The 26,311-nt window shown below is 37.3% G+C and overlaps 1 protein-coding gene across 1 annotated transcript in view; it reads left to right on the top strand.

The window, feature by feature from the left end:
• The first annotated feature begins 17,533 nt into the window (after positions 1-17,533).
• The window catches only part of MCMDC2 (minichromosome maintenance domain containing 2), a 31,780-nt gene continuing 23,002 nt past the window's right edge, over positions 17,534-26,311 (top strand). Inside the window, exons 1-7 of the mRNA XM_021688472.1 lie at positions 17,534-17,627; positions 17,722-17,852; positions 17,923-17,982; positions 20,254-20,449; positions 21,365-21,487; positions 21,607-21,711; positions 24,580-24,705. Of these exons, the coding sequence (XP_021544147.1) occupies positions 17,534-17,627; positions 17,722-17,852; positions 17,923-17,982; positions 20,254-20,449; positions 21,365-21,487; positions 21,607-21,711; positions 24,580-24,705 (835 nt within the window). The remainder of the gene's footprint in view (positions 17,628-17,721; positions 17,853-17,922; positions 17,983-20,253; positions 20,450-21,364; positions 21,488-21,606; positions 21,712-24,579; positions 24,706-26,311) is intronic.

Consider the following 26,311-nt stretch of genomic DNA (forward strand, 5'->3'; position numbering starts at 1 on the left):
TAATAAGCATCTAATCCCTGTCATTATTTTAAATTGGTGATGGTTTATAAAAGTCATTACAAAAATGATTTGTATATGTGAGGGATAAAAGTATAAAACTTTACCTGTATTTGGACACACATAAAAATTAGATTATCTAGATTATCTAGATTATCAGAGGCTGACATATTTAATATTCAGGGAATAAACATCTTCCCAGTTTCCAGTTTATTTTTTCTCTCATAGCATGCTGTCTTTTAGAAAAAAAATGTGTGCCCTTTGAATAGTTGAACCATTTCATGGCTATTGCCAAAATAAATTCAAGGGTCTGAGTGAAGAATCCCTAACATTCTTCATGTTATCCATACCTCTTATTTTATTGCATATGGTACAGTGAAGAGCTTCCCAGCCATTGTTACAGCATAGTACACACTGAAATTGACAAGTTTTGGGCATACCTGGGGGGAGGTGCTGAATGATGTAGATAGAGACTGGAAGCAGGTTCTCCGTTCAAAAAAAATTTTTTTTTAAAGATTTTATTTATTTATTTGACAGAGACAGAGACAGCGAGAGCAGGAACACAAGCAGGGGGAGTGGGAGAGGGAGAAGCAGGCTTCCCGCCGAGCGGGGAGCCCGATGTGGGGCTCGATCCCAGGACTCTGGGATCATGACCCGAGCCCAAGACAGCCGCTTAACGACTGAGCCACCCAGGCGCCCCCTCCGTTCAAAATTTTTATATGCCAAAATAATTTTTGAACTTAAGATATTTACAGAGCCAACAAACGCTGTTTGGATATAATTTTAGCAATGGAACATTTAAAAGGTGGCTTAAATATTTCAAATATTTATTACTGTAAAATTTGATCACTATAAAAACTTACCATTACCAGTGTCTTTTAGCATACCTTTAACTAGTAATTATCCACAGGCATAATATTAAAAAACTTTACACAGATGTTACTGTATGAAGAGTGGGAGTGAGTATTAACAGGAGAATTTGTGGTGATATTATATTAGAATGACTTTTTCAATAAACTGTGTTGAAATTGATAACTTAATTCCTCATATATGTAGTTTGGAAGTTAAGTCTGTTTTAAAAGTGGGATTTTCTGCCACTTGCCTTTAAGGTTGGTTTTTACTTTTATTGATTTTTACAGATTATTCCATATCCCAAGGTGATTGTTCTTTTATTATAAAATCCTAAAAGTACATAGATGAGTGTCAGGCATCTTGAGTACCTTGAAATAATATGCCAAGTTTTGTGTATGAATGAAATCGAGTTGGGGCAGGGAGTGCTACATGGCTTTGTTCAGATGCCCAAAAGGATTCACTGCTGTAAGAATACTGGGTTTCCTCTCTGCCATTTTAGTTCTTCTTTACTCACCTACTATTAAGAGTAATTGCTCTCTAACTTCCCTGAAAGCATTCCAGTTGGGACTTTTTACATCTTTAGCATTTTTGGTGTCTTACCAATATTGCATAATCATTCATTTGTAATCCTTTTTTTTTTTTTTAAAGGTTTTATTTATTTATTTGACACAGAGAGAGAGAGAGCACAAGCAGGGGGAGCGGCAGGCAGAGGGAGAGGGAGAAGCAGGCTCTCTGCTGAGCAAAGAGCCGGATGCGGGACCTTGGGATCATGACCTGAGCCGAAGGCAGTGGCTTAACCAACTGAGCCACCCAGGCGTCCCTCATTTGTAATCCTTTAAACACATTCCTTAATAGTTAAAAGGACCCCTATGCAAAAATAGTTCTTATTTTACTATTCCCTTATATTATGTCCATTTTTACAGAGGTAAATAAATCAGCAAGAAACATAGCTATTTCAAAGTGTAACTTTTCAATAATTTACCCAAAGTCAAGATAGTAGAGAATAATTTAAAGCAATATTACACACAAAAAAAAGCCTACAGAGAAGTATAAATTCAGAGTGATTTATAGCAGTGAAGTAGCCAAAGGATCCTACAAACAAAAATTATTTTTACATGTTGTACTGAAAATGATGAACACCATATCTTCAACAGCATAAAACAAAAAAATTACATCATTCTATATAACCCTTCATACTGGAAGAGCCAGACATGTTTGGTGATTTTACAAATCTTGTGTTCAAATGTGACTTGGAAGTTTTTACTGAAAATTCTCTTTTGCAGGAATATTATCTCATAGATTTATCCTCTTCCTTCTAACATATTTTCAGTGTTTTCATGTTATTAAGGAGGAGAGATTTACACTTCAATTTTAGTTGAGTTTCTGTGGGAAAGTCTAGAATGAGTTATCAATATTTAAGTGTTTTTATGTTTTATTAGGTAAGAATCTGGAAGGCTTATGTGCAATAAAACAGACTTACCCAAATAGTCTAATTTATCTCAGTGTGTTGGACTTTTTCAGTTCTTTCCAGATAGTAGTTAATACAGCCTTGCTGTTTTGAATTTTTCTCTCATGCCTTAATAATAATAATACAGAAATTATAGCCTACTTTGTTAATGATACATTGATGTTGAACATTAACACTTATTTACTTTAGAAAGATAACCCTAGCTATATGCCTCAAATAGATATCAAAAGCAAAGCTTTGGGGGCACCTGGATGGCTCAGTTGGTTAAGTGTCTGACTTGATTTTGGCTAAGGTTGTGATCTCGGGATTGTGGGATCAAGCCCCACATCAGGCTCCACACTCAGCAGGGAGTCTTCTTGAGATTCTCTCCCTCTCCCTCTGCCCCTCCACCCACTTGTGCACTCACTCTCCTATCCCCCAATAAATAAATCTTAAAAAAAAAAAAAAAGCTTTGTATTTGTCAGAATTCATATGACTTTAACACTTAGGAGCTGGGCATTTATTTGGCTCTATATAAATTATAACTCAGTGAAAAATATTGAAAGACAAAGTCAGCTATATATAACAAAAAATAAAATTTAGATGACCCATAATACTACCATCTTAAAGGATTTGAGACATTTTACCACATTACATATGAAAGAATCCAGGAATTTGGAGCCAAAGAACAATTAAAGGTGGAGAGGTGAAAATAGCCCAACCTGAGCCATGTAAGTGCATGACAGGGACTTCCTTTTTTCCAGTTCCACCTGTAAGGAGCTTGGAAGTTACCAAATAAAAAGCTGAACAGACTGAATCATCAACTACTCTTCTTGGATACAGAAGAAAAGGGAGGACACAGGGCAAACTGCTACCCCCCACACTGGAGAAGCAGGTGAATATAAGAAGTTGCAACTTACTAGAGCAGAGACTCAACAACTGCGGGAGCCGGTGCAGGAGTTGGAAACGGAACTAGATTAGCAAGTTGCCAGAGGCTAAGTGAAGACAATTGAGAGTGAAAAAGTCCAGGGAGAGCAGTCATAGGGATCCCCACAATTTTGTGAAATTGACTTCCCAGAGCTCAAGGAGCTTCTCACAAATACTGGAGAAAAACTCTCTTGCGATTCCAGCAGAAGGAGGGGAAAAGGGACACGTTTCAAATATGCCAGGGCATTCTGGTCTTAACATTCTGGTCTTCTCCTGCCTTTAGGAGAAACTAGTTAATCAGAACCTGACCTGCAGGGGTTTTCTCAGAGCCTAATATGCAGGAAGGAAAGTACCAAACTCTAGTCAGTTCAAGTCTCTCAGTTTTTATCTGTGGGAGAAGGGAAATACCCAACTTCAGTCCACTCTAGCCACCCTGTCGCACCTAATGGGAGAGAAAAAACTAAGAAACACACTAAGTTTGTCCAGAGGCATAGGATCACTAAAATAAAGACCTAATCATAGAATTATAGAACCCTTCCCTCTCACCATACCATATCACCACATTTTAAAAGATCTATTTATAGCACTTCCTTTTACCCACTACATCATGTCTGGCCACCAAGTAAAACTACAAGGCACACTAAAAGGCAAAAACAAAAAACAAAAGCCCACACAATTTGAAGAGAAAGAGCATCAGAATGCAGGGATGTTGGAATTATCAGACCAGGAGTTTAAAACAAGTATGATTAATATGTCAAGGTCCCTAGGGGCACCTGGGTGGCTCAGTTGTTAAGTGTCTGCCTTCAGCTCAGGTCATGATACCAGAGTCCTGGATCAAGCCCCTCATTGGGCTCCCTGCTCAGCAGGAAGTCTGCTTCTCCCTCTTCCTCTGCCCTCCCCCCTCCCCCTGCTCATGCTCTCTCTCTCTCTCAAATAAAATCTCTAAAAATATACATATATGTTAAGGTCCCTAATAGATAAAGCAAGAACAGATGGTCTATGTTGTAAGCAGAGAGAAAGAAATCCTAAGAAAGAAACAGAAAGAAATGCTGGAGATGTAAACAACAACAAATGAAGAATGCCTTTGATGGGCTTACTAGTATACTGGACATGGCTGAGGAAAGAATCTCTGAGTTTGAGGATATTTCAGTGAAAACCTCCAAAGCTGAAAAACAAAGAGAACAAAGACTAAAGAAAACAGAACCATATCCAAGGACAGTGGGACAACTGCAAATGGTGTAATACACGTGTAATAGAAATACCAGAAGAAGAAGAGAGAAAGAAACAGAAGAAATATTTGAAGTAATAATGACATAATTTTCCCTAAATTAATGTCAGACACCAAACCACAGATGGAGGAAACTCAGGAACACCAAGCAGGATAAATGCCAAAAAATTATACCTAGGCATATCATTTTCAAACTTCAGAAAATCAAAGATAATGAAAAAGTCCTGAAAGAAGCCAGAGGAAAAGCATCACCTTACCTATAGAGGAACAAAGAAAAGAATTAGACCCAACTAGTCCTCAGAAATCATGCAAACAAGAAGAGTGGAGTGAAATAAATAAAATGCTGAGAGGGACATTTGGGTGGCTCAGTCAATTGAGCTTCAGATTCTTGGTTTTGGCTTAGGTCATGATCTTGGGGTCATGGGATCGAGCCCTACATCAGGCTCTGTGCCCTGTGAGGTCTGCTTGTTCCTCTCCCTGCCCCTCTGCTTCTCACCCTGCAGGTGCTCATGCACATGCACATGCTCTCTCTCTAAAAAAATTTTAAAAAGTAAAGGAGAAATGGACTTTCTTAGACAAACAAAAATTGAGGTAATGTGTTGCAATAGACCTGCCTTGCAAGAAATGTTGAAAGAAGTTCTTTAGAGAAAAAGAAAACATCATAGGTCAGAAACTCAGATCTACATAAAGAAAGGAAGAGCATCAAAAAGGAGTAAATGAAAGTAAAATAAAACTTTTACTTAATTGATCTAACAGATAACAATTTGTTCAAAGTAACAGCAACAATGTCTTTGATAATGTATGCATATGTATATATCATATAGGTAAGCTTATTTGTGCTTTTATATAAGTAAAACGAATGATGTCAGTGATGCAAGAGACAGGAGGAAAGAATTAAGATCATTTTATTATTACAAGGTACTCACACTGAGGTACTTCACTGTACTGTGAAGCAGTATAATGTTATTTGAAAGTGGATTTGGATTAGTTGTAAATGGGTATTGAAAACTCTAGGACAGTTACTATAAAAAGGTGGGGGGGAAAGTGTAACTGATATGCTAAAAACAAATGGAATCAGTTAAAATCACAAAAGGCAGAAAAAGGATGGGAGACAAAAATAAAGACAAGAAAAAGGCAACAAATAAAAAATAGTAACAAATATGGTAGGTATTAGTTCAACTATATCAATAATCACTTTAAGCATAAATGGTCTAAATGTACCAATTATAAGACAGAGATTGTCAGAGTAGATCAAAAAACAAGACTCAACTATGTGTTGTCTACAAGGAATTTACTTTAAATTTAAAGATACATACAGATTGAAAGTAAATGGATGAAGAAGAATACACCATGCTAACACTAATCAAAAGAAAGCAGGAGTAGGGCGCCTGGGTGGCTCAGTTGGTTAAGCGACTGCCTTCGGCTCAGGTCATGATCCTGGAGTCCCGGGATCGAGTCCTGCATCGGGCTCCCTGCTCGGCAGGGAGTCTGCTTCTCCCTCTGACCCTCCTCCCTCTCATGCTCTCTGTCTCTCATTCTCTCTGTCTCAAATAAATAAATAAAATCTTAAAAAAAAAAGAAAGAAAGAAAGAAAGAAAGCAGGAGTAGCTATATTAACTTCAGACAGCAGATTTCAAAGTGAGGAAAATTATCAGGAATAAAAAAAGGGGATTACATAATGATAAAGGAGTCAATTCTCTAGAAAGACATAACAAGCCTCAATGTGTATGTGCCTAACAAAAGAGTGTCTGACTGCATTAGGCAAAACTGATAGAACTGCAAGGAGAGACAGATGAATCCACTATCATAGTTGGAGACTTCAACACTCCTCTCTCAGAAATGGACAGATCCAGCAGGCAGAAAATCAGTGAGGACATAGTTGAACTCAATGACACCATCAATCCACTGGATATAATTGACATCTATAGACTATTTCATCCAACAACAGCAGAGTACATTCTCTCCAGCTCACATGGAACATTCACCCAGATAGAACAAATTCTGGGCCATAAAACACACCTTGTGAAATTTAAAAGTATAGAAATCATACAATGTTTGCTCTAAAACCACAATTAAAACTAAAAATTAATAACAGAAAGATAACTGGAAAATCCAAAACAGATGAAGATTAAATAACACACTTATAAATAACACATGTGTCAAAGAAGAAATCTCAAGAGAAACTTTAAAGTATTTTGAACTAGAGGTGCCTCAGTGGCTCAGTCGGTTGAGCATCCATCCGACTCATGGTTTTGGGTCAGGTCACAATCTCAGGGTTGTGAGACTGAGCCCTGCATCAGGCTCTGTGCTCAGTGGGGATGTCTGCTTGAGATTCTTTCTTTCCCTCTCTCTCTGCCCCTCCCCCGCTTGTGCTCTCCCTCTCTCTGTCTCAAAGAAATAAATCTTTAAAAAAATACTTTTAACTAAATGAAAATGAAAACAATTTATCAAAATGTGTGGAATATAATGAAAATAGTGCTTAGAGGGAAATTTATAGCACTGGATGCATACATTAGAAAAGAGGAAAGATCTAAAATCAACAATCTAAGTTTCTACCTTAGGGAACAAGGGAAATAAGCACTAATTATATTCAAAGTAAGCAGAAGAAAAGAAATAAAAATTATAGCAAAAATCAATGAAATTGAAAATAGGAAATCAACAAAGAAAACCAATGAAACCACATGCACCCCAATGTTTATAGCGGCAATGACCACAGTAGCCAAACTGTGGAAGGAGCAGAGATACACTTCAACAGATGAATGGATAAAGAAGATGTGGTACATATATACAGTGGAATATTACTCAGCCATCAGAAAGAACAAATACCCACTATTTGCATCGATATGGATGGAACTGGAGGGGATTATGCTAAGTCAAATAAGTCAAGCAGAGAAAGACAATTATCATATGGTTTCACTCATATATGGAACATAAGGAATAGCACAGAGAACCATAAGGGAAGGGAGGGAAAACTGAAGGGGGAAAAGTCAGAGAGGGAGACTAACCATGAGAGACTATGGACTCCAGGAAACAAACTGAGGTTTCAGAGGGGAGGGGGGGAAGGGATGGGGTACCGGGTGATGGGTATTGAGGAGGGCATGTGTTGTGATGAGCACTGGGTGTTATATGCAACTAATGAATCATTGAACACTACATCAAAAACTAATGATGTACTGGGGCTCCTGGGTGGCTCAGTCGTTAAGCGTCTGCCTTCGGCTTGGGTCTGGGTCCCGGGGTCCTGGGATCGAGCCCCGCATTGGACTCCCTGCTCAGCGGGAAGCCTGCTTCTCCCTCTCCCACTCCCCCTGCTTGTGTTCCCTCTCTCGCTGTGTCTCTCTCTGTTAAATAAATAAAATAAAATCTTAAAAAAAAACAATTAATGATATACTATACAGTACCTAACTGAATATAATAATAAAAAAAAAGAAAGAAAATCAAAGAAACCAGAAGCTGATTCTGTGAAAAGATCAATAAAGTTGATAAGCCTCTAGCCGGGCTAACTAAGAAAAAGAGAAAAAAAACCACAAATCACTAATATCAGAAATGAAAGAGAGGACATCACTACAGCTCCCATGGACATTAAAAGGATAATAAAGGAATACTATGAACAACTATGCCACAAATGTGGTAACCTGGATAAAATGGACCAATTTATTGAAAGACACAATCTGCCAAAACCCACACAAAAAGCAACAATCTGAATAGGCCTGTAATTATTAAAGAAATTGAATCAGTAATTAATAAGCTTCCAAAAGAGACAGCATCAGGCCCAGATGGATTCAGTGGTGAATTCCACCAAACATTTAAGGAAGAAATGATACCAGTTCTCTCTCATTTCTTTCAGAAGGTAGAAGCAGAGGGAACACTTCCTAACTAATGACCTCATTGTATGAGGTCAGGATTATGCTAACCAAAACCAGACAAAGACATTACAAGGAAAGAAAACTACAGACCAGTATCTGTCATGAACATAGATGCAGAAGTCCACAACAAAATCTTGTAAATTGAGTCCAAAAATGTATAAAAAGTTTAAAATGTATAAAAGGTACACAACATGGCCAGGTGGGATTTATTCTACATATGTAAGCTTGGTTAAGCATTTGAAAACCAATTAATGTATCTCATCACATCAACAGGCTAAAGAAGAAAAATCACATGACCATAACAATAGATGCAGAAAAAGTACTTGACAAAATCCAACTCTTAATCATGATAAAAACTCAGTAAACTAGGGATAGAATGAAACTTCCTCAACTTGATAAAGAATATCTACAAAAAACCTATGGCTGGCATCATACTTAATGGTGAGAAACTATAAACTTTCCCTCTAAGACCAGGAAGAAGGCAAGAATGTCCCCTCTCACCGGCTTCCTTTCAACATTGTACTGGAAGTACTAGCTAATGCAGTAAGAAAAGAAAAGGAATACAGATTGAGGAAAAAATAAAACTGTTGTTGTTTGCAGATGACATAATCATCTATGTAGAAAATCCAATGGAATCAACAAAAAAGTTCTGGAATTAATAAGTGATTATAGCAAAGTTGCAGGATAAGAGGTTAATATAAAAAAGTCAATCATTTTCTTATATACCAGCAATAAACAAGTGAAATTTTAAATTAAAAACACAATACATTTACATGAGCATGTTCCCCAAATTAAATACTTAGGTATAAATCTAATAAAATATGTACAACATATATATGAGGAAAATTACAAAACTCTGATGAGGGGTGGCTCAGTCATTAAGCATCTGCCTTCAGCTCAGGTCATGATCCCAAGGTCCTGGGATCAAGCCCCGCATCAGGCTCCCTGCTCAGCGGGAAGCCTGCTTCTCCCTCTCCCACTCCCTCTGCTTGTGTTCCCTCTCTCGCTGTGTCTCTCTCGGTCAAATAAATAAAATCTTTTTTAAAAAAAACCTCTGATGAAAAAAATCAAAGAACTAAATAAATGGAAAGATATTCTGTGTTCATGGGTAGGAAGACAATCTTGTCAAAATGTCAGTTCTTCCCAAACTGATCTATAGATTCAACATGATTCCAACTGAAATCTCAGCAAGTTGTTTAGTGGGTATCAACAAACTGACACTAAACTTTATATGAAAAGACAAAAGACCCAGTATAGGCAACACAATATTGAAAGAAAAGAATAAAATTGGAAGACTACACTATCTGTTTTTAAGACTTACTATAAAGCTACAGTGATTGAGACAATGTGGTATTGGCAAAAGAATAGACAAATAGATCAGTGGAACATAATAGAGAACCCAGAAATAGACCCACAGAATTATACTCAACTGGTCTTTAACAAAAGAATACAGGCAATACAATGAATTAAAGATAGTCTTTTCAATAAATGGTGCTTGGACAACTGGATACCCACATGCAAAAAATGAATCTAAACAGAGACCTCACACCTTCAAAAAAATTAACTCAAAGTGGATTACAGACCTAAATGTAAAACACAGAACTGTAAAACTCCTAGAAGATAACATAGGAGAAAATCTAGTTAACCTTTGTTATGTTGATGTTTTTAGATACAACACCAAAGGCATGAAAGAAATAATTAATAAATTGAACTTCATTAAAACTAAAAACTTGTGCTCTGTGAAAGACAATGTCAGGAGAATGAGAAGACAAGCCACAGACTTGGAGAAAATCTTTGCAAAAGACATACCTAATAAAAGACTGTTATCCAAAATATACAAGAGGGGGGTGCCTGGTTGGCTCAGTCAGTGGAGCATGTGACTCCTGATCTCATGGTTGTGAGTTTGAGCCCCATGTTGGGTATAGGGAGTATTTAAAAATAAAATATTTAAATATATATATATGTATGATATACATATATATATTCATATATATATGTATATACAAAGAACTCTTAAAAGTCAAGAATAAGAAAATGAACAACTCAATTAAAAAATGGCCTAGGGTTAGTCAGTTAAGTTGTTAGTCGGTTAAGCAGCTGACTTTTGATTTCAGCTCAGATCATGATCTCAGGGTCCTGGGATCCAGCCCCATGTGGGGCTCTGTGCTCAACAGGGAGTCCGCTTGAGGATTCTCTTTCTCCCTCTCCCTCTGCCCTTCCCCCCTCTTGCATGCTCTCTGTCTCTCTCAGATAAATAAATTAATTTTTAAAAAATGGGCCAACGGCCTTAACAGACATCTGACTAAAGAAGATATACAGATGACAAATAAGCATATGAAAAGAGGCTCCACATCATATGTCATCAGGGAAATGCAAATTAAAATAATAATGAGATGCTACTACATACCTATTACAATGGTCAAAATCTAGAACAATGACAACACCAAAGGATGGCAAAGATGTGGAGCAACAGGAGCTCTCATTCACTACTGGTGGGAATGCAAAATGGTATAGCCACTTTGGAAGACAGTTTAGTGGTTTCTTTCAAAACCAAACATACTCTTATCATATGATCCAGCAATAGTGCTCCTTAGTATCCTCCCAAAAGAAAGGACGTAAGAAAAACATATGTCCACACAAAAACATGCACTTGGATGTTTATAGCAGCTTTATATATAATTGCCACAACCTGGAAGCAACCAAGATGTTCATTATTAGATGAATGGATAAACTGTGGTACATCCAGATGATGGAATACTATACAGTTCTAAAAAGAAGTGATCTATCAAGCCATGAAAATACATGGAATAACCTTAAATGCATCATACTAAATGAAAAAAGTTCATGACCTGAGCTGAAACCAAGAGTCAGATTCTCAACCAACTGAGCCACCCAGGAACCCCCCTTTTCAAAAAATATTTTGTTTTTAAGTAATCTTTACACCCAACAGGAGGCTTGAACTCACAACCCCGAAATCAAGAGTTGCATGCTCCAACCGCTGAATCAGTCAGGTGTCCCTAGGAACTCCCTTTATCTTCTTCTTCTTCTTTTTTTTTTTAGAGAACTCCCTTTATCTTCTGCTCAATTTTGTCGTGAACCTAACACTGCTCTAAAAATTTGTAAATCTTAAAAAAAAAAAAAAACTGTGACAGAAAGCCCTGTGTAGTTGCTGAAAGACAGAAAAAAATGGGAGAGGAAATGAGAATGTAATGGAAAGGGATTTTGATTTGGGTAAAACAGTCCAGTTCTACACCACCATCTCTAAGTTAAAAAATTAAGATGACCCATCAGTTAAAAATTATTCATTTTTATAAATCTGCCTAACAAAACTCCATGTGAATATACCTAAAAATAAATGTTCTTTCTTCCTTAATGTACTAGTTTTACATGTTGGATATCTACTTAAAATTTTCAACCTATTGGGAAGTTTCTAATTCTCAACCTACCACTGAAAATTTATTTGTGATGTTCAGTGATATTCTGAATAATAAAGTATTTACAGCAATGTTGTAATAAAAAGCAATGAAACTTTGACTATGGATATCACTATCATTTTCAGAGAGTTTGCAATGTGCAGTAACGCACTGAATACTTCAGGTTTTAAATGCTATTCTTACATCTAATATAAATATATGTGTGTATGTGTTTTGTTTTGTTTTGTTTTTTTAGAGAAGGAGTGGGGTTGGGGGGTGGGGAGTGGAGGGGCAGAGGGAGAAAGAGAATTTTAAGCAGGCTCCATGCCCAGCACGGAGCCTGAAGCGGGGCTCAATCTCACAATCCTGAGATCATGACTTGAGCCAAAATCAAGAGTCGGATGCTTAACTGACTGAGCCACCCAGTGGCTAATATATTTTAAAGAATGTATTAAATACATTAAAACCTATTAGGTTTTGGGCACCTGGGTGGCTCAGTTGGTTAAGCGACTGCCTTCAGCTCAGGTCATGATCCTGGAGTCCCAAGATCGAGTCCCGCATCGGGCTCCCTGCTCAGCAGGGAGTCTGCTTCTCCCTCTGACCCTCACCCCTCTCATGCTCTCTCTCAAATAAATAAATAAAATCTTAAAAAAAAAAACCTATTATGTTTTACTGGACTTGGTTGATATAAAACTCTATTATTACTTTGTCATAGAAATGAATTGTTATCGTTAACTGATTAATCAAGACTAAAATAGATGAGTACCTTTTTGTGAATTGATTCTACTTTATTTTTATTTATTTATTTATTTATTTATTTGAGAGAGAGAGAGAGCATGAGCAGGAGGGGCAGAGGGAGAGGGAGAGAAAATCTCAAGCAGACTCCATGCTGAGCACAGAGCAGGACATGGGGCTCCGTTTCACAACCATGAGATCACGACCTGAGCTGAAACCAAGAGTCAGACGCTTAACCAACTATGCCACCCAGGTGCCCCAATTGATTCTACTTTAAAATATAAGGCCCATCACCAGACCATAGCCTAGTTCTTCCCATCTAAAATAGTATTCATAACCACAGAAATGTACAAGACAGTTTTAACATCCTTTTGCTGTTACAAGTTGATTGTAAAACAGGCAAAACATTTTCATCATCTCATCACTAACAAAGATTATATTCCCCAAGAGAAACAAACTCTGAGGTGTTTTGTCAACCCTAGTAAATATTAAAAAGAATGGTTTCATTTACTTTTCCATGGAAAGTGGTCCAACCCTCCACCCCCTGGATCCTCCCCAAAGCATGCAATACAGTGGGTCTGATAACTGTACCAAGTAATACTAATGGGGAAGGAGTCAGCACAAGTTTTAAGTTTGATTTTCTGGTAACAGCTTTATCGGGATTTAACTCAAATACAATACAATTCACCTATGTAAAGTGTACAACTGGGCGCCTGGGTGGCTCAGTCAGTTAAGTATCTGACTCTTGATTTCAGCTCAGGTCGTGATTTAAGGGTTGTGAGATGGAGCCCACATCAGGGTCCGTGCTGGGTATGGAGCCTGCTTAAGATTCTCTCTCTGCCCCTTCACATTTCACATTTCACTGGCTTATTTCACATTTTGCTATGTGAAATAAGCCAGTCAAAAATGGTAAGTATCATATGATTCCAATTATATGAGGCTCTTAGAATTGTTAAATTCACGGAGACAGAAAGTGGAATGCTGGTTGTCAGGTCTGATAGAAGGGGGCAGGGATGGGAGTGGTAAGGCGAGTTATTATTTAATGGGTAGAGAGTTTCATTTTATTTTATGTTGTGTATATTTTACCACAATTAAAAAAAAAAGAAAGAAACCCTATACCCAATACCAGTCATTCTCCACATCTCCTCAAGTCTAAGTAACTACTAATCTACTTTCTTTCTGTACAGATTTGCCTATTCTAGGCATTTCCTATAAATGGAATCATACAATACTTGGCCTTTTATGTCTGGCTTCTTTCACTTTGTATAGTGTTTTCAGGGCTCATCCATGTTGAAGCATGTCAGAATTTCCTTCCTTTTCAAGACTAAATAATATTCCATTGTATGTGCATATCTCATGTTTAATCTTTTTTTTTTTAAGATTTTATTTATTCATTTGAGACACAGAGATACAGAGAGAGAGAGTGCATGAGCAGGGAGAGAGGCAGAGGGAGAAGGAGAAGCAGGCTCCCCACTGAGCCAGGAGCCCGATGTGGACCCGGGGATCATGACCTGGGTGGAAGGCAGATGCTTAATGACTGAGCCACCCCGGCGCCCCAGTGCATATCTCAATTTTTTTTTTTTAAGATTTTATTTATTTATTTATTTGAGAGCGAGCGAGAGAGAGAGAGAAGCAGCATGAGAGGGGATAGGGTCAGAGGGAGAAGCAGGCTCCCTGCTGAGCCGGGAGCCCGATGTGGGACTCCATCCCAGGACTCCGGGATCATGACCTGAGCCGAAGGCAGTCGCTTAACCAACTGAGCCACCCAGGCGCCCGCATATCTCATTTTTAAGGCCAAATAACATTCCATTGTAGGGATATACCACATTTTATTTATCCATTTATCATTTGTTTCCACTTTTTGGCTATGAATATTGTGTGTAAGTTTTTGTGTGAACATATATTTAAATCCTCTCATTATCTATGTATAATAGATAATGTGTGGCATGGACTTGTTGGATCATACAGTAACTCCACTTCTGAGGTAGTCCCAGGACGTTTTCCAAATTGATTACACCATTTTGCATTCCCAGGAGAGTTTTCAGTAAATTAAAAAACAAAACAAAACAAAAAACCAGGGAGACCCTTGGCCTGTGAAAACAACAAAAAGCAAAGGTTTGTATCTATCTTTCTCCCTCTTCTTTGCCTTACAGGGAGAGTGCAACAGTGATTTAATTAAAGAGGGTGGAGGAAGGGTCTGGGTAGCCACCCTGACGAGGTGGGGGGCGGGGTCCCGGCAAGCCCCGCGCCACCAACGTCCGCGAGGTGCGCGCACGCGTGCGAGGATCTCGCTGGGTCCTGGTCTCAAGGGAGGGCTCGCTCGGCGGGGTTCGGTGGGTGAGGATTGGGTGTTATGTGCTGTTGGGTCGGGGTTCCTGCTAGCAGAGGCTGCGAATGGCGGTGGGAGAGGTCCTAGATCCTAGGGTGTGAGGTCAGATTCGCTTTTATCCACTTTGTGAGGTGTTTTTCTGCTGACGCGACGGGGAGAAGACGCGACGCGCCTGTTGCAAGTGAACCAACACTTGAGTTCTTTAGGGGACGGGAACGCTTGTAGAATTTTACCCCCGTTCTCTTACTTAATGCTTTTCCATAGGCTTCCATGTCGTTTCTCCACTTTCCCCTTCTCAAAAGTGAATCTACTCCCAAGACCTCTGCTTTACACAGGGACACTGGAGCTTTATCTCTCGCCATTTTTTTTTTTTTTTTAAAGCTGCTGGACGCCAGGCCTTGACTTACGTGGCCCTAGTGCTTATATATATCTGGGTGTCCCAAGAGCCCGTTAGGGTTACGGTATCTAAAGTGAACTTTACATTATTTTCCTACTCTTCTCCGGGGTTCCGTATTTCCATTAGGGCAGCAGCATCCACCCACACCCATCCTGAAAACGCTTACAGGCTGGTCACCATGTCCAGCATGAAATCTTTAAAAGTCCAGAATCCATCCCCTCTACTTCATTTCATTCGTCATGCCCTGGATTAGGCCATACACATCTCTTAGGACTATTTCAGTAGCTAGAAACTGATTATCAACTCTTTCTATCCAACCCATCTTGCACGCTGGCCCCAGGCATTGATTACTAACATAAAAATCTGACCATATTTTTCCCTGTTAAAAACTTTGATGGCTTCTCTTTGCCTGTCTATATAATCGTCATGGACTTCAAACATTTTAATAATCTGATTGAGACTCATCCAACCATTTCAGAGCCTCCCTTCATTCAGCCCCAGAAACCTTATGTTCAAATGAAGCACAGATGTAATATCCTGAACACAACACTTTAAGATCATTGTACCTATGACAACTGAGAAACTCTGAACTTTCCCCCCTGTATAATAGCAAAAAGGACAGTCTGTTACTTTTATTTGGAAAGTAGCCTGAATGTCAAGTAGTAAGGACATGGATTCAGTAGTGTAGGTCTGAAAATTGGGGTAACAAAGGGTTACCCCATCTTTGGAAAAAATCCTCCTGTCTTTACATCTCCTCCAGTTAGTGCGATCTTTATCAAATATCACCTTTAAAGTAGAATTCATTGCTTTTTTTCTATGACCTATTGTATTAAGTCAAAATGTCCTAAAACAATAGAAAATATTATGACCCACAAGGATAATGTCATTTTGTGAACTATTTAATATATCTTGTTCCTTTTGTGCAACTTAGTACATTAATATTTTTTATAGCAAGTCAATTGTAAGTTTTTTACGTATTTCTCATCCCTCACTATACTTTTTGTGAACAGTAGGAATCATATTTTACTCATCTTTGTGTCCCCAGTGTCTAGGACAGTCTGGTATCCAATAAATAGTAAATGCCCAATAAATATTTGATAATGAATAAATGTGATGGTCATTATTTCTGACTTCTCTAAATTGGCAACTCCTTGAAGGCAGGATCCAATCTTAATCATTTTATTCCTAACACCTAATACAATTATTGGTATATATTGTTTCCAATTACTGTTTGCTGTCTTTAAATGAATTTTACATATTCCATTCTCATTACCAAAGTTTAATGTTTTATGTTGGCCACTAATAGAAGATTTAAAGCCAGAAGAAGCCTTATCATCTAATGAAACCCCTTCATTTTCTACAGATGAAGATACTGAGCCAAGAGAGGTCAGGTGATTGCCCCATAGCAACTAGGAAATGCTGGGTCTAGAACTAAGTTCTCAGATTTTTTAGGTTAACTACACTTTACTTAGATTGAATTTTTTTTTTAAAGATTTTATTTATTTATTTGACAGAGAGAGACACAGCGAGAGAGGGAACACAAGCAGGGGGAGTGGGAGAGGGAGAAGCAGGCTCCCTGCAGAGCAGGGAGCCCGATGCGGGACTCGATCCCAGGACCCTGGGATCATGACCTGAGCTGAAGGCAGTCGCTTAACGAACTGAGCCACCCAGGCGCCCTAGATTGAATTTTTGAAACAACTTTTACCACTTTCATTTTTTAAGCAACTCCTGCAAGCGGAACTCATCATCTAATTTTTATTTCAACAAGCATTTTTTGGGAACACCCACTCTGTAAAGAGATAGTTGAGGCTCCTGTTCTTAAATTTGCAATCTTGTGGAGAATCTGATGACCTACTGTTGATAAAAAATGTTATTTGGCAAAAAAAACCACAAAGTTTTATTTCCTTTTGGGTAGGAATTTTTCTAAGTTGGAAATTTTTTTTTTTTTTAAAGATTTTATTTATTTATTTGAGAGAGGGAATGAGAGACAGACAGCAGGAGAGGGAGGAGGGTCAGAGGGAGAAGCAGATTCCCTGCTGAGCAGGAAGCCCGATGCGGGACTCGATCCCAGGACTCCAGGATCATGACCTGAGCTGAAGGCAGTCGCTTAACCAACTGAGCCACCCAGGCGCCCCTAAGTTGGAAATTTTAACCTCATTTCATTTCACTCTCAATTTTAAGTTAAACAATTTGTAAGGTTTTATTAGAGATCATGAAGTGTAAATTCTAATTTATTTTATTTCTAGGTATTCTCATCTTTTCTGTGTGTTTCACCATCTGTAGTCTTTACCAGCAACTGTCGTTTAATCATTTAGTAATAGAGAAGAATCATTAATTAGGAGAAAATGTCAAGTCTAAAAATGAAAGAGGCAGCTCTTATCTATCTTGACAGAAGTGGAGGCCTCCAAAAGTTTATAGATGATTGCAAATACTACAATGGTATGTTCAGCAAAGGTGTCATTGTATCTTAGAAACTTTAAAATAAATTCCTGCATGTAACTATCCTCATTTTTATATTTGTGTATTTTTACAGATTCAAAACAAAGTTATGCTGTCTATCGATTCAATATTTTAATAAATCCCTCTGATATTGTTGAATTGGATGCTGAACTTGGAAATCACATTTTACACGAGCCTTTAAAAGCTGCTCAAGTTTTTCAATCAGTAAGTTAAAGAAAGAAAGAATTTTATGTCATGTGGAATTTTTGGTAACTTTGTTTGTTTGAAACCACAGGTCTGTTTTACTGCTGTTAAGACTCTCTCATTAATTGGACAATTACAGACTGAAACTCAAGTAAGTTTTAGTTAAATTTAACAAAGAAAACTGAGGTAAAAAACTGAAGATTACTTGTAAATAAATACTTTTATATTCATATTTTTGTTTATTAAAAAAGATACTACATTTTTTCAGAGTTCAATAGAATATCTTAAATACACATCTTTACTTCCTGTATTATCACTTATAACATTGAATATTTTTATAATAGAACATTCCAAACATACCGCAAAATAAAGAGAATAATATGGTGAACCTCTATATATCTGTCATTCAGATTTAATAGTTTACAATATTTTGCCATACCTGCATCATCCATTTTTTTTTAAAGATTTTTTTATTTATTTATTGAGAGAGAGAGAATGACAGAGGGACAGCATGAGAGGATGGAGGGTCAGAGGGAGAAGCAGACTCCCTGCCGAGCAGGGAGCCCGACGCGGGACTCGATCCCGGGACTCCAGGATCATGACCTGAGCCGAAGGCAGTTGCCTAACCAACTGAGCCACCCAGGTGCCCCTGCATCATCCATTTTTTACCAAAATATTTTAAGGCAAATCCCAGACATCCTAATGTCACCACTCCATCCTTTAGTATCAACCTCTAAAAGTTGTGGACATTTTTCTTATATAACCACAATGCCATTATGACCCCTTACAAAATAACAATTTTTTTGTATCTAATATCCAGTCCATATTTAAATGTACCCATTTGGGCTCTCAAGAGTGTCTCACAATTGATTTGTTCAAATCAGGATCAAAACAAGGCCTATACATTATAATTGGTTATTGTATCTCATTAAACCTCTTTTAATCTAGAGCAGTTACCTCCCTCTTCCTTTTTATACCACTGAGTTTTTGAAGAAACTAGTTAATTGTCCTGTTAATGTTTCATAATCTGGATTTGTCTGATTATGTTCTTACGGTATTTAACTTATTCTTCCATACACCATATTTCTGGGAAATAGAAATTGGCTCTAAAAACTTGCTTAAATTCAGATTCAACTCATTTTGACAAGAATACATCATACTTATTGTCATGTATTTCATATTGCACTACATTAGGGGAAATACACTATCTGTTTTCTACTTTTAGTAATCCCACAATTGATCAGTGGGTTCTGGTAATGTCAGTCTGATCTCTTCAATATATGCTCTCCCATCAACTTTCACCTAATAGTCTTTGCAGCCACTGATGACCATTACCTAGAATCCATTATTTCATTAGAAGTTGTAAAATTGTGATTTTTCTAATTTCAGCAACTTTTCTGAATTTAGTATCTGAAATTATTCTATAACAGAAGTTTTCTCTCATCAACTGTTTGGTTACCCTGAAATATAATTTGTACCTAAAAGGCAGAATGAATGGTTGATTTTTTTCCATTTATAAATCTTCAGAGAATAATGAGTTGAAATCTAGGAGCCTAAAAGATGACCAATAATTTTTTTGGTTTTGTTTTTCCTTTTTTAAAGATTTTATTTTATTTATTTGACAGAGAGAGAGAGAGAGACAGCTAGAGAGGGAACACAAGCAGGGGGAGTGGGAAAGGGAGAAGCAGGCTCCTGGCCGAGCAGGGAGCCCGATGCGGGGCTCAATCCCAGGACCCTGGCATCATGACCTGAGCCGAAGGCAGACGCTTAACGACTGAGCCACCCAGGCGCCTCTTTCCTTTTTTTTTTTTATTATGAGGAACTCATGAATTTAAAGATATATCCGATATATTTCAATGAATCTTTGTCATTCTTTTTGATGTATATTATTGAACCTTTGGTCCATTGGGAGTCCAGTCCCTTAAAGTTTGCATTTATGTCCTTTTGACACATCCCATGTTTTAGTTTTTTGTAGCTCCCTTGGTTTCTGGCACAAAGAGGTGCACCAGGTCCATCTGGTATATTTTCTGTCTCAGACCTGCAGTCAGCCATTTCCCTTAAGCAGCCTTGGTTCCTTTTGGTGAGAAATTATATTTAAGAGATCATAATCTGGGCACTGGAAGGGGTCATTGCTATTGGATTCTCATTGTTTTGTAGGTCTTTTCAGTGGATATAGTCAAGAAATTGTGGTTTTAAAGAAAAATTATGAGTTCATAATAATATTTTCAATTAAAATGTAAGATTTAAGGGGTTTGCATCTTTAATTTTATATTTAAATCTTTTTTCTTATGCTTAAATTTGATTCCTAATAACACTAACAAGTTATTTACTTGATTTACTCCACAAATATACTTACTATAGTGTAATGCAAGTCCAGTTGGATCTACAGTTTTTATTAATACCATTTTTACCTTCTTATTAGATTAATATAGTGCTGAAGTTAACACATTTACCTCCTCTGCGAAGTTATAGTCTTGATCTTTGTGAGTTTCCACTTGATTATGCATCTCAAAGATTTTATATGATGCAAGGAATTGTGATTGCAATGACGACTGTAACCAAGTATACACAAGGTGCAAGATTTCTTTGTTCAGATGAAGCATGCCCTCTTTCAAAAGGTAGATATAAAAATGTAAAATCAAAACATCAAGCAATTTATTGTTTAATCCTAAATCATGTTTACCATTAGTTATGAAACATTCATAGAGTAGAAAGAATGGAATAAAACTTGGTGTTTCATGTTTACAAGTTTACTTCCCATAATCCTGAGGTGCATTCTTTTCTTTCCCTTCTCTCTCCCACAGTGTTAACAGGTGCTCTTGGATTGCTGAAGCACTTGTTCTCATACATTGTTTCATGACTGTTCATGCTGTTTCCTCTCCCTGTAATGTCCTCTCTCAAACCTTTGGCTTAACTTCAGTCCTTCTCAGGACATCTTTTCCATTCATCCCCACTTCTCATTGGCTTGGATGTCATTCCTCTCTTCTCTCTGAACACTCTAAATGAACACCACATACTAAAATTATCTGTTTCTTATTGCTGCCTTTTGAAACTGTGTTTAAGTATCCATATCACCAGTGCCTTAGCATAGTGCCTGGCAAGAAATAGCCATGCAATAAATGTGTTTTTTTTATTATGTTATGTTAATCCCCATACATTACATCATTAGTTTTAGATGTAGTGTTCCATGATTCATTGTTTGTGCATAACACCCAGTGCTCCATGTAGAACGTGCCCTCTTTAATACCCATCACCAGGCTAACGCATCCCCCCACCCCCCTCCCCTCTAGAACCCTCAGTTTGTTTTTCAGAGTCCATAGTCTGTCATGGTTCGGCTCCCCCTCCAATTTTCCCCGCTTCATTCTTCCCCGCCTGCTATCTTCTTCTTTTTCATGCAATAAATGTTAATTGAACTGCTCTGAACCCACATGTACAATTGAATTAATTATACTTTGAATTAGAATAATTTTAAAGGAATGAAAATGGATAGCTAAATCCAAAAGCAAATTTAGCTTACCTTTGTTTTCTTTCAGGATTTCAGTATATAAGAGTGCATGTGCCTGGTGCTACAGAATCTGCAACAGTAAGAAATGACTTTTTGTGTAATCTATGTTCATCTTCACTTCAGGAAGACAGAAAATTTAGAGTACTTGGTGGTAAAGATGCATTTATATTTTGTAATTACAAATTTTAAAATAGTATTTGATATCTTAATGTGGAAAGTAAATTGAATGTATATTCAAATAACTAATTCTTTTTTGCTATTGGCCTTAAGATAAACAGATAGTTGAAATAATCACAGCAAAGGCACTTCATGCTTTTCGAGGATATTCTAACAACCAGCCATGTAGGTTTCAATCTCTTACAATTTTTCTAAGAGGTAAGTAAGTTTTGTGTGAACTAAAAACAAATTGCTGTAAAATATATAAAATATGTAATTGACTTGTTTATAGCTATGTATTATAAATGGTACTTCTATAGCTTAAGAATCATAAGTCTTCTTTTGAGTGTTTTAAAGAGTCATGTTTAGCTAAGGTATCAGTTATTCATTGAGTCATACATCATTCACTTAAAAAGATATTAGCACCTGCTATGTCCCAAGCACCGAGCTAGGTTTCAGGGACACAATTATTTATGGTAATGATCTCCTATCATTTTATGTTGTGTCTTATGTAAACATTGGGGTTATTTAATTTATTTTTTGAAGATTTATTTATTTATTTGAGAGAGAGAATTTGTGAGCAGGGGGAAGGGCAGAGGGGAAGCAGACTCCCCACTGAGCGAGGAGACTGATATGGGGCTCAGTCTCCCTGACCGGGAGATCATGACCTGAGCGGAAACCTAGAGTCGGTCGCTTAACCAACTGAGCCACTCAGGAGCCCCTGGGATTACTTTATAATGTAAACTTCATGAAGGTAAGGACTTGTTTTTTTTACTGCATAGTAAAACCTCATAGTAAAACCTCATAAATAGTAAAACCTCATGAAGTAAATTTTAAACATAGTAAAACCTCAATAAATATTTGTTTAAAAAAATGAATGAGTTGTGACGTATGATTAACTCTTGAGAACTGCATGAATAAAGACCTGTGAGTAGACAGAATCTGCCATGGAGGAAATCATTATTGGTATTAATCACCCAGGGAATGGTGAGTCTTCGTTGAAAAGCCAGGACTGTGAAAATGAGGGTGAGGCTCAGCCTCTTTTCTTGGGCTGAAATTGGAGAAGTTAAACTGTTTGGAAAGAGAGAACTTGAATGTCAAACATGTATCGGAAACTCAAGAGTTAGGGAAGTAGAAATTCAAATAAGAACTCTTCCCGCTGTGGCCTGACAAGGATGAGGCAAGCATATAAGCACAGATGATAATAGGTCATTTTTAAATAGCAGTTACTGTGTGCCAGGCACTCTTACATATATTAACTCGTTTAGTCGCAATCCCATCAAGTAAGTTCTATTATTATGTCAATTTTACAATTTGGAAACTGAGGCACAGAAAGTAACTTGTCCATAGTTACATAGCTAGTATGTGGCACAGCCATAACTCAAATTCAGGCATTCCAGCCTCAAAATCTACTTAATTCTATTATATGCTACATAAAAACCATACAACATAGAAATATAAGTGGCTATCCAACTTATATTTTGGTAGAAAATCCTTTCTTCAAATAAACTCTTCCATAGAACCTAAATGAATTTTTAAAGATTAAATTAATAAAAAACAGGCCTTTTGGGATTGACATTAGAAGAGATAACCAGACTTCCCAGCCTCCTTACCTTTTTCTTGACCTTTCCTTGACCTCAAGATACATCTACCAAACTATGATTCCATAGAACAATAGAAAAACAATTTGCTCTAATTATCCCCTCATAATTCATTCTGTATCCTTCAGTTAGTTGTTTTTTGTTGTTATTGTTTCTTTGATTGGTTGGTTGGTTTGTAGTTTTTATTTTCTCAATTCTCGAGCCTGATTCTTCCCTTCCAGTCTACAGGGTACACCAATATGCTCTGTGGAGATATAGATAGATAGATAGATAGATAGATAGATAGACAGATAGATAGATAGATAGATAAAATTAAAATTAAAATTAAAAAAAAAAGGAGGGACGCCTGGGTGGCTCAGTCAGTTAAGTGTCTGCCTTCGGCTCAGGTCATGATCCCAGGCTCTGGGATTGAGTTCTGCATCAGGCTCCTTGCTCAGTGGGGAGCCTGCTTCTCCTTCTGTCTACTGTTCCCCCTGCTTGTGTGCTCTCTCTCTCTCTGACAAATAAATAAATAAAATCTTAAAAAAAAAAAAAAAGAAATGAGAGGGAGGAGAAAAAAAAATGATGGAGAAGATCACCTTTTGATCTTCTTCATGGAGAGATGCTAATCCTGTTCCTCCTTTTAAGCCTTTCTTTCATAGCTTTACAACCAACCAACTTCTGTGTAATGGAGGATCAAGATTTTTAGTGTATATTTTTAAAATAAATTTTGAGGGGTGCCTGGGTGCTTTAGTTGGTTAAGCATCTGACTCTTGATTTCAGCTCAAGTCTTGATCTTGGGGTCATGAGCTCAAGCCCCACGCTGGGGTCCATGCTGGGCGTGGAACCTACTTAAAACAATCAATAAATCAACCAATTTTGAATTTGTGCAAAAGCTTTGTCCAATCTGTAGATGTGAGAAGGGAAACCTAGCATAATGCAAGAGATACCCAGATCTAGATGTGAACTTCAGTTCTGCTATGTACTATTTAGCCTCGTACAATTTACTTAACTTCTCAGTTTCTTCATGTACAAAGCAGGAATAACAATATCTAACAGTTTTCAATTAGATAATATATGTAAAAATACCTTGCCTATATTGTAGGTAGTGAATAATACCTTTTAAAATTATTTTCTTCTCAAATTATTATTTATAAGGTCATTTTTATTAACATTTTTTATGATTTAATGCAAAGATGTTTCATCTTAAATAGAATGACCCTGTTTTTCCTTTAATTGTATTAGAGGAGACTATCTTGTTGCTGTGTCTCATGCTTCTTGAAATTAATTCATCGTTGCCTATAAATATCAAAATTTATTAGCAATAAAATTGCCTCAATTTACATTATTGGTGTTACTCTATATAGATATTATACTAAACAAAAGTAAATGCTTTACAACTAACTCAGTTACTAACTTGTTACTTGTTCTAGATTTTTAAACCATATGATCATGTACAAGTTTCATTTAGTGAATACATATTTTCTTTTGTGTTTAATAATCTTAGATGAATCAGTGAGTAAAATGAATATAGGAAATGAGTATAAAATTATTGGAATTCCAAGCTGTGTAAAAACTTCACAAACTGCTGTCTGTATAGAGGCAAACAGTATCATTTCTTGCAATCCAAAAGGTAAGGAAATTGTTAGGATCATATATTAACAAATATTTAAATTTAAGTCCATGTTTTCAGGAAATAAGTATTTGCTCAGGAAATAAGTATTGCTGGGCACTCTTCTAAGCACTAGGTATATAGTTATAGTCAAAATCATATGGTAGACGGTCAGTAAACCTGTAAACTAATCAACAAGACGTTAATGCTATGAAAGAAATAAAATGTGATAATGTAGAACCTTGCCCACAGGAAGGACTTCTTTTTTTGCCTGAACTTTATTTTGATTTTTTCATAATTAGCAATGAGAAAATTGTGTCCAGATGCCAAGAGTTAAAGATTCATCAAAAGGTTTTTCTACCCAACCTTTTATTTTCTAACTAAAGCAATGTTAAGTAACTTGTGGTCTGAGAAAAAGAACCCAATACAATAGCATCCTTTTCCTCATCTGAGTTCTGAACCAATCAAGAAATAAGACAAAAGAGAAAGGCGGTGGGGACCAAAATACACTTTTGTTACTGATAATTTCCTTTAACAACTCAAACATAAATAAGCATTAAGTAAAAGTAGAGAGCAGACCTACTCTTTTTTTTTTTTTAAGATTTTGTTTATTTATTTGACAGAGAGAGAGAGAGACAGCACAAGTAGGCAGAGTGGCAGGCAGAGGGAGAGGGAGAAGCAGGCTTCCCGCCGAGCAGGGAGCCCGATGCGGGGCTCGATCCCAGGACCCCGGGATCATGACCTGAGCCGAAGGCACCCGCTTAGCCGACTGAGCCACCCAGGCGCCCCAAGAGAGCAGACCTACTCTTAACTTGGCACACAAATAATTAAAGTAGGAAAGATTAGTTAAACCTTGAACAATGTTAGATTTTTTTTTGAATCACTAGATAACCATCTGCAAAAATAGAGGCCCAAGTTGAATTTAAATGCAAGTAGATTCTAGATACCTCTGCTTGTCTTGAAGAGAAAAGCTTCTTAAAAGAGTAAAAATATTGAAGAAAGAAAGCACTAAAGGACAATAGATATTTTAATGTTATTTTAAATATTTTCTGCTGTGAAGTGTTTCCAGATTTATTGATTTGGTAGCAGAACATGACTTATATGTAGGTGAAAAAGTGTGCTTTCTCATGCTACACTATAGAATTAGGCAGATTTAACCACCCAAATGTGGCAGGAGTTACACTAAAGTAGGTCTCCCTTGGTCCATGGGCATGGATGAATAGAAGAGATCATTGCTCTCTGATGGCAGCCCAAAAGGAAGGAGAAACGGAATGGTTTATGCATGCACAGCTATTCCTCCCAGTGATCAGTTGGATTAAATCACTCATTCCTTTGAGGAGCTGGATAGAGTAAGGGAGTGGAGAAGATCTAGATTGTTACAGTATAGTAGAGTCCAGTGCTTTCAAAGTAGTAGAGAGTAATCTTCCCTTTTAACAGCATCATTCAAATATTTCCCATTCTCCTGTTTAGCCCTCATTAAAGGTGGTATTTTTTTTTTTTAAAGATTTTATTTATTTATTTGAGAGAGCGAATGAGAGACAGAGAGCATGAGAGGGAGGAGGGTCAGAGGGAGAAGCAGACTCCCCGCTGAGCAGGGAGCCCGATGCGGGACTCCATCCCGGGACTC

The sequence above is a fragment of the Neomonachus schauinslandi genome, chromosome 4 (genome assembly GCF_002201575.2).
Source record: "Neomonachus schauinslandi chromosome 4, ASM220157v2, whole genome shotgun sequence".
NCBI classification, from domain to species: domain Eukaryota; kingdom Metazoa; phylum Chordata; class Mammalia; order Carnivora; family Phocidae; genus Neomonachus; species Neomonachus schauinslandi.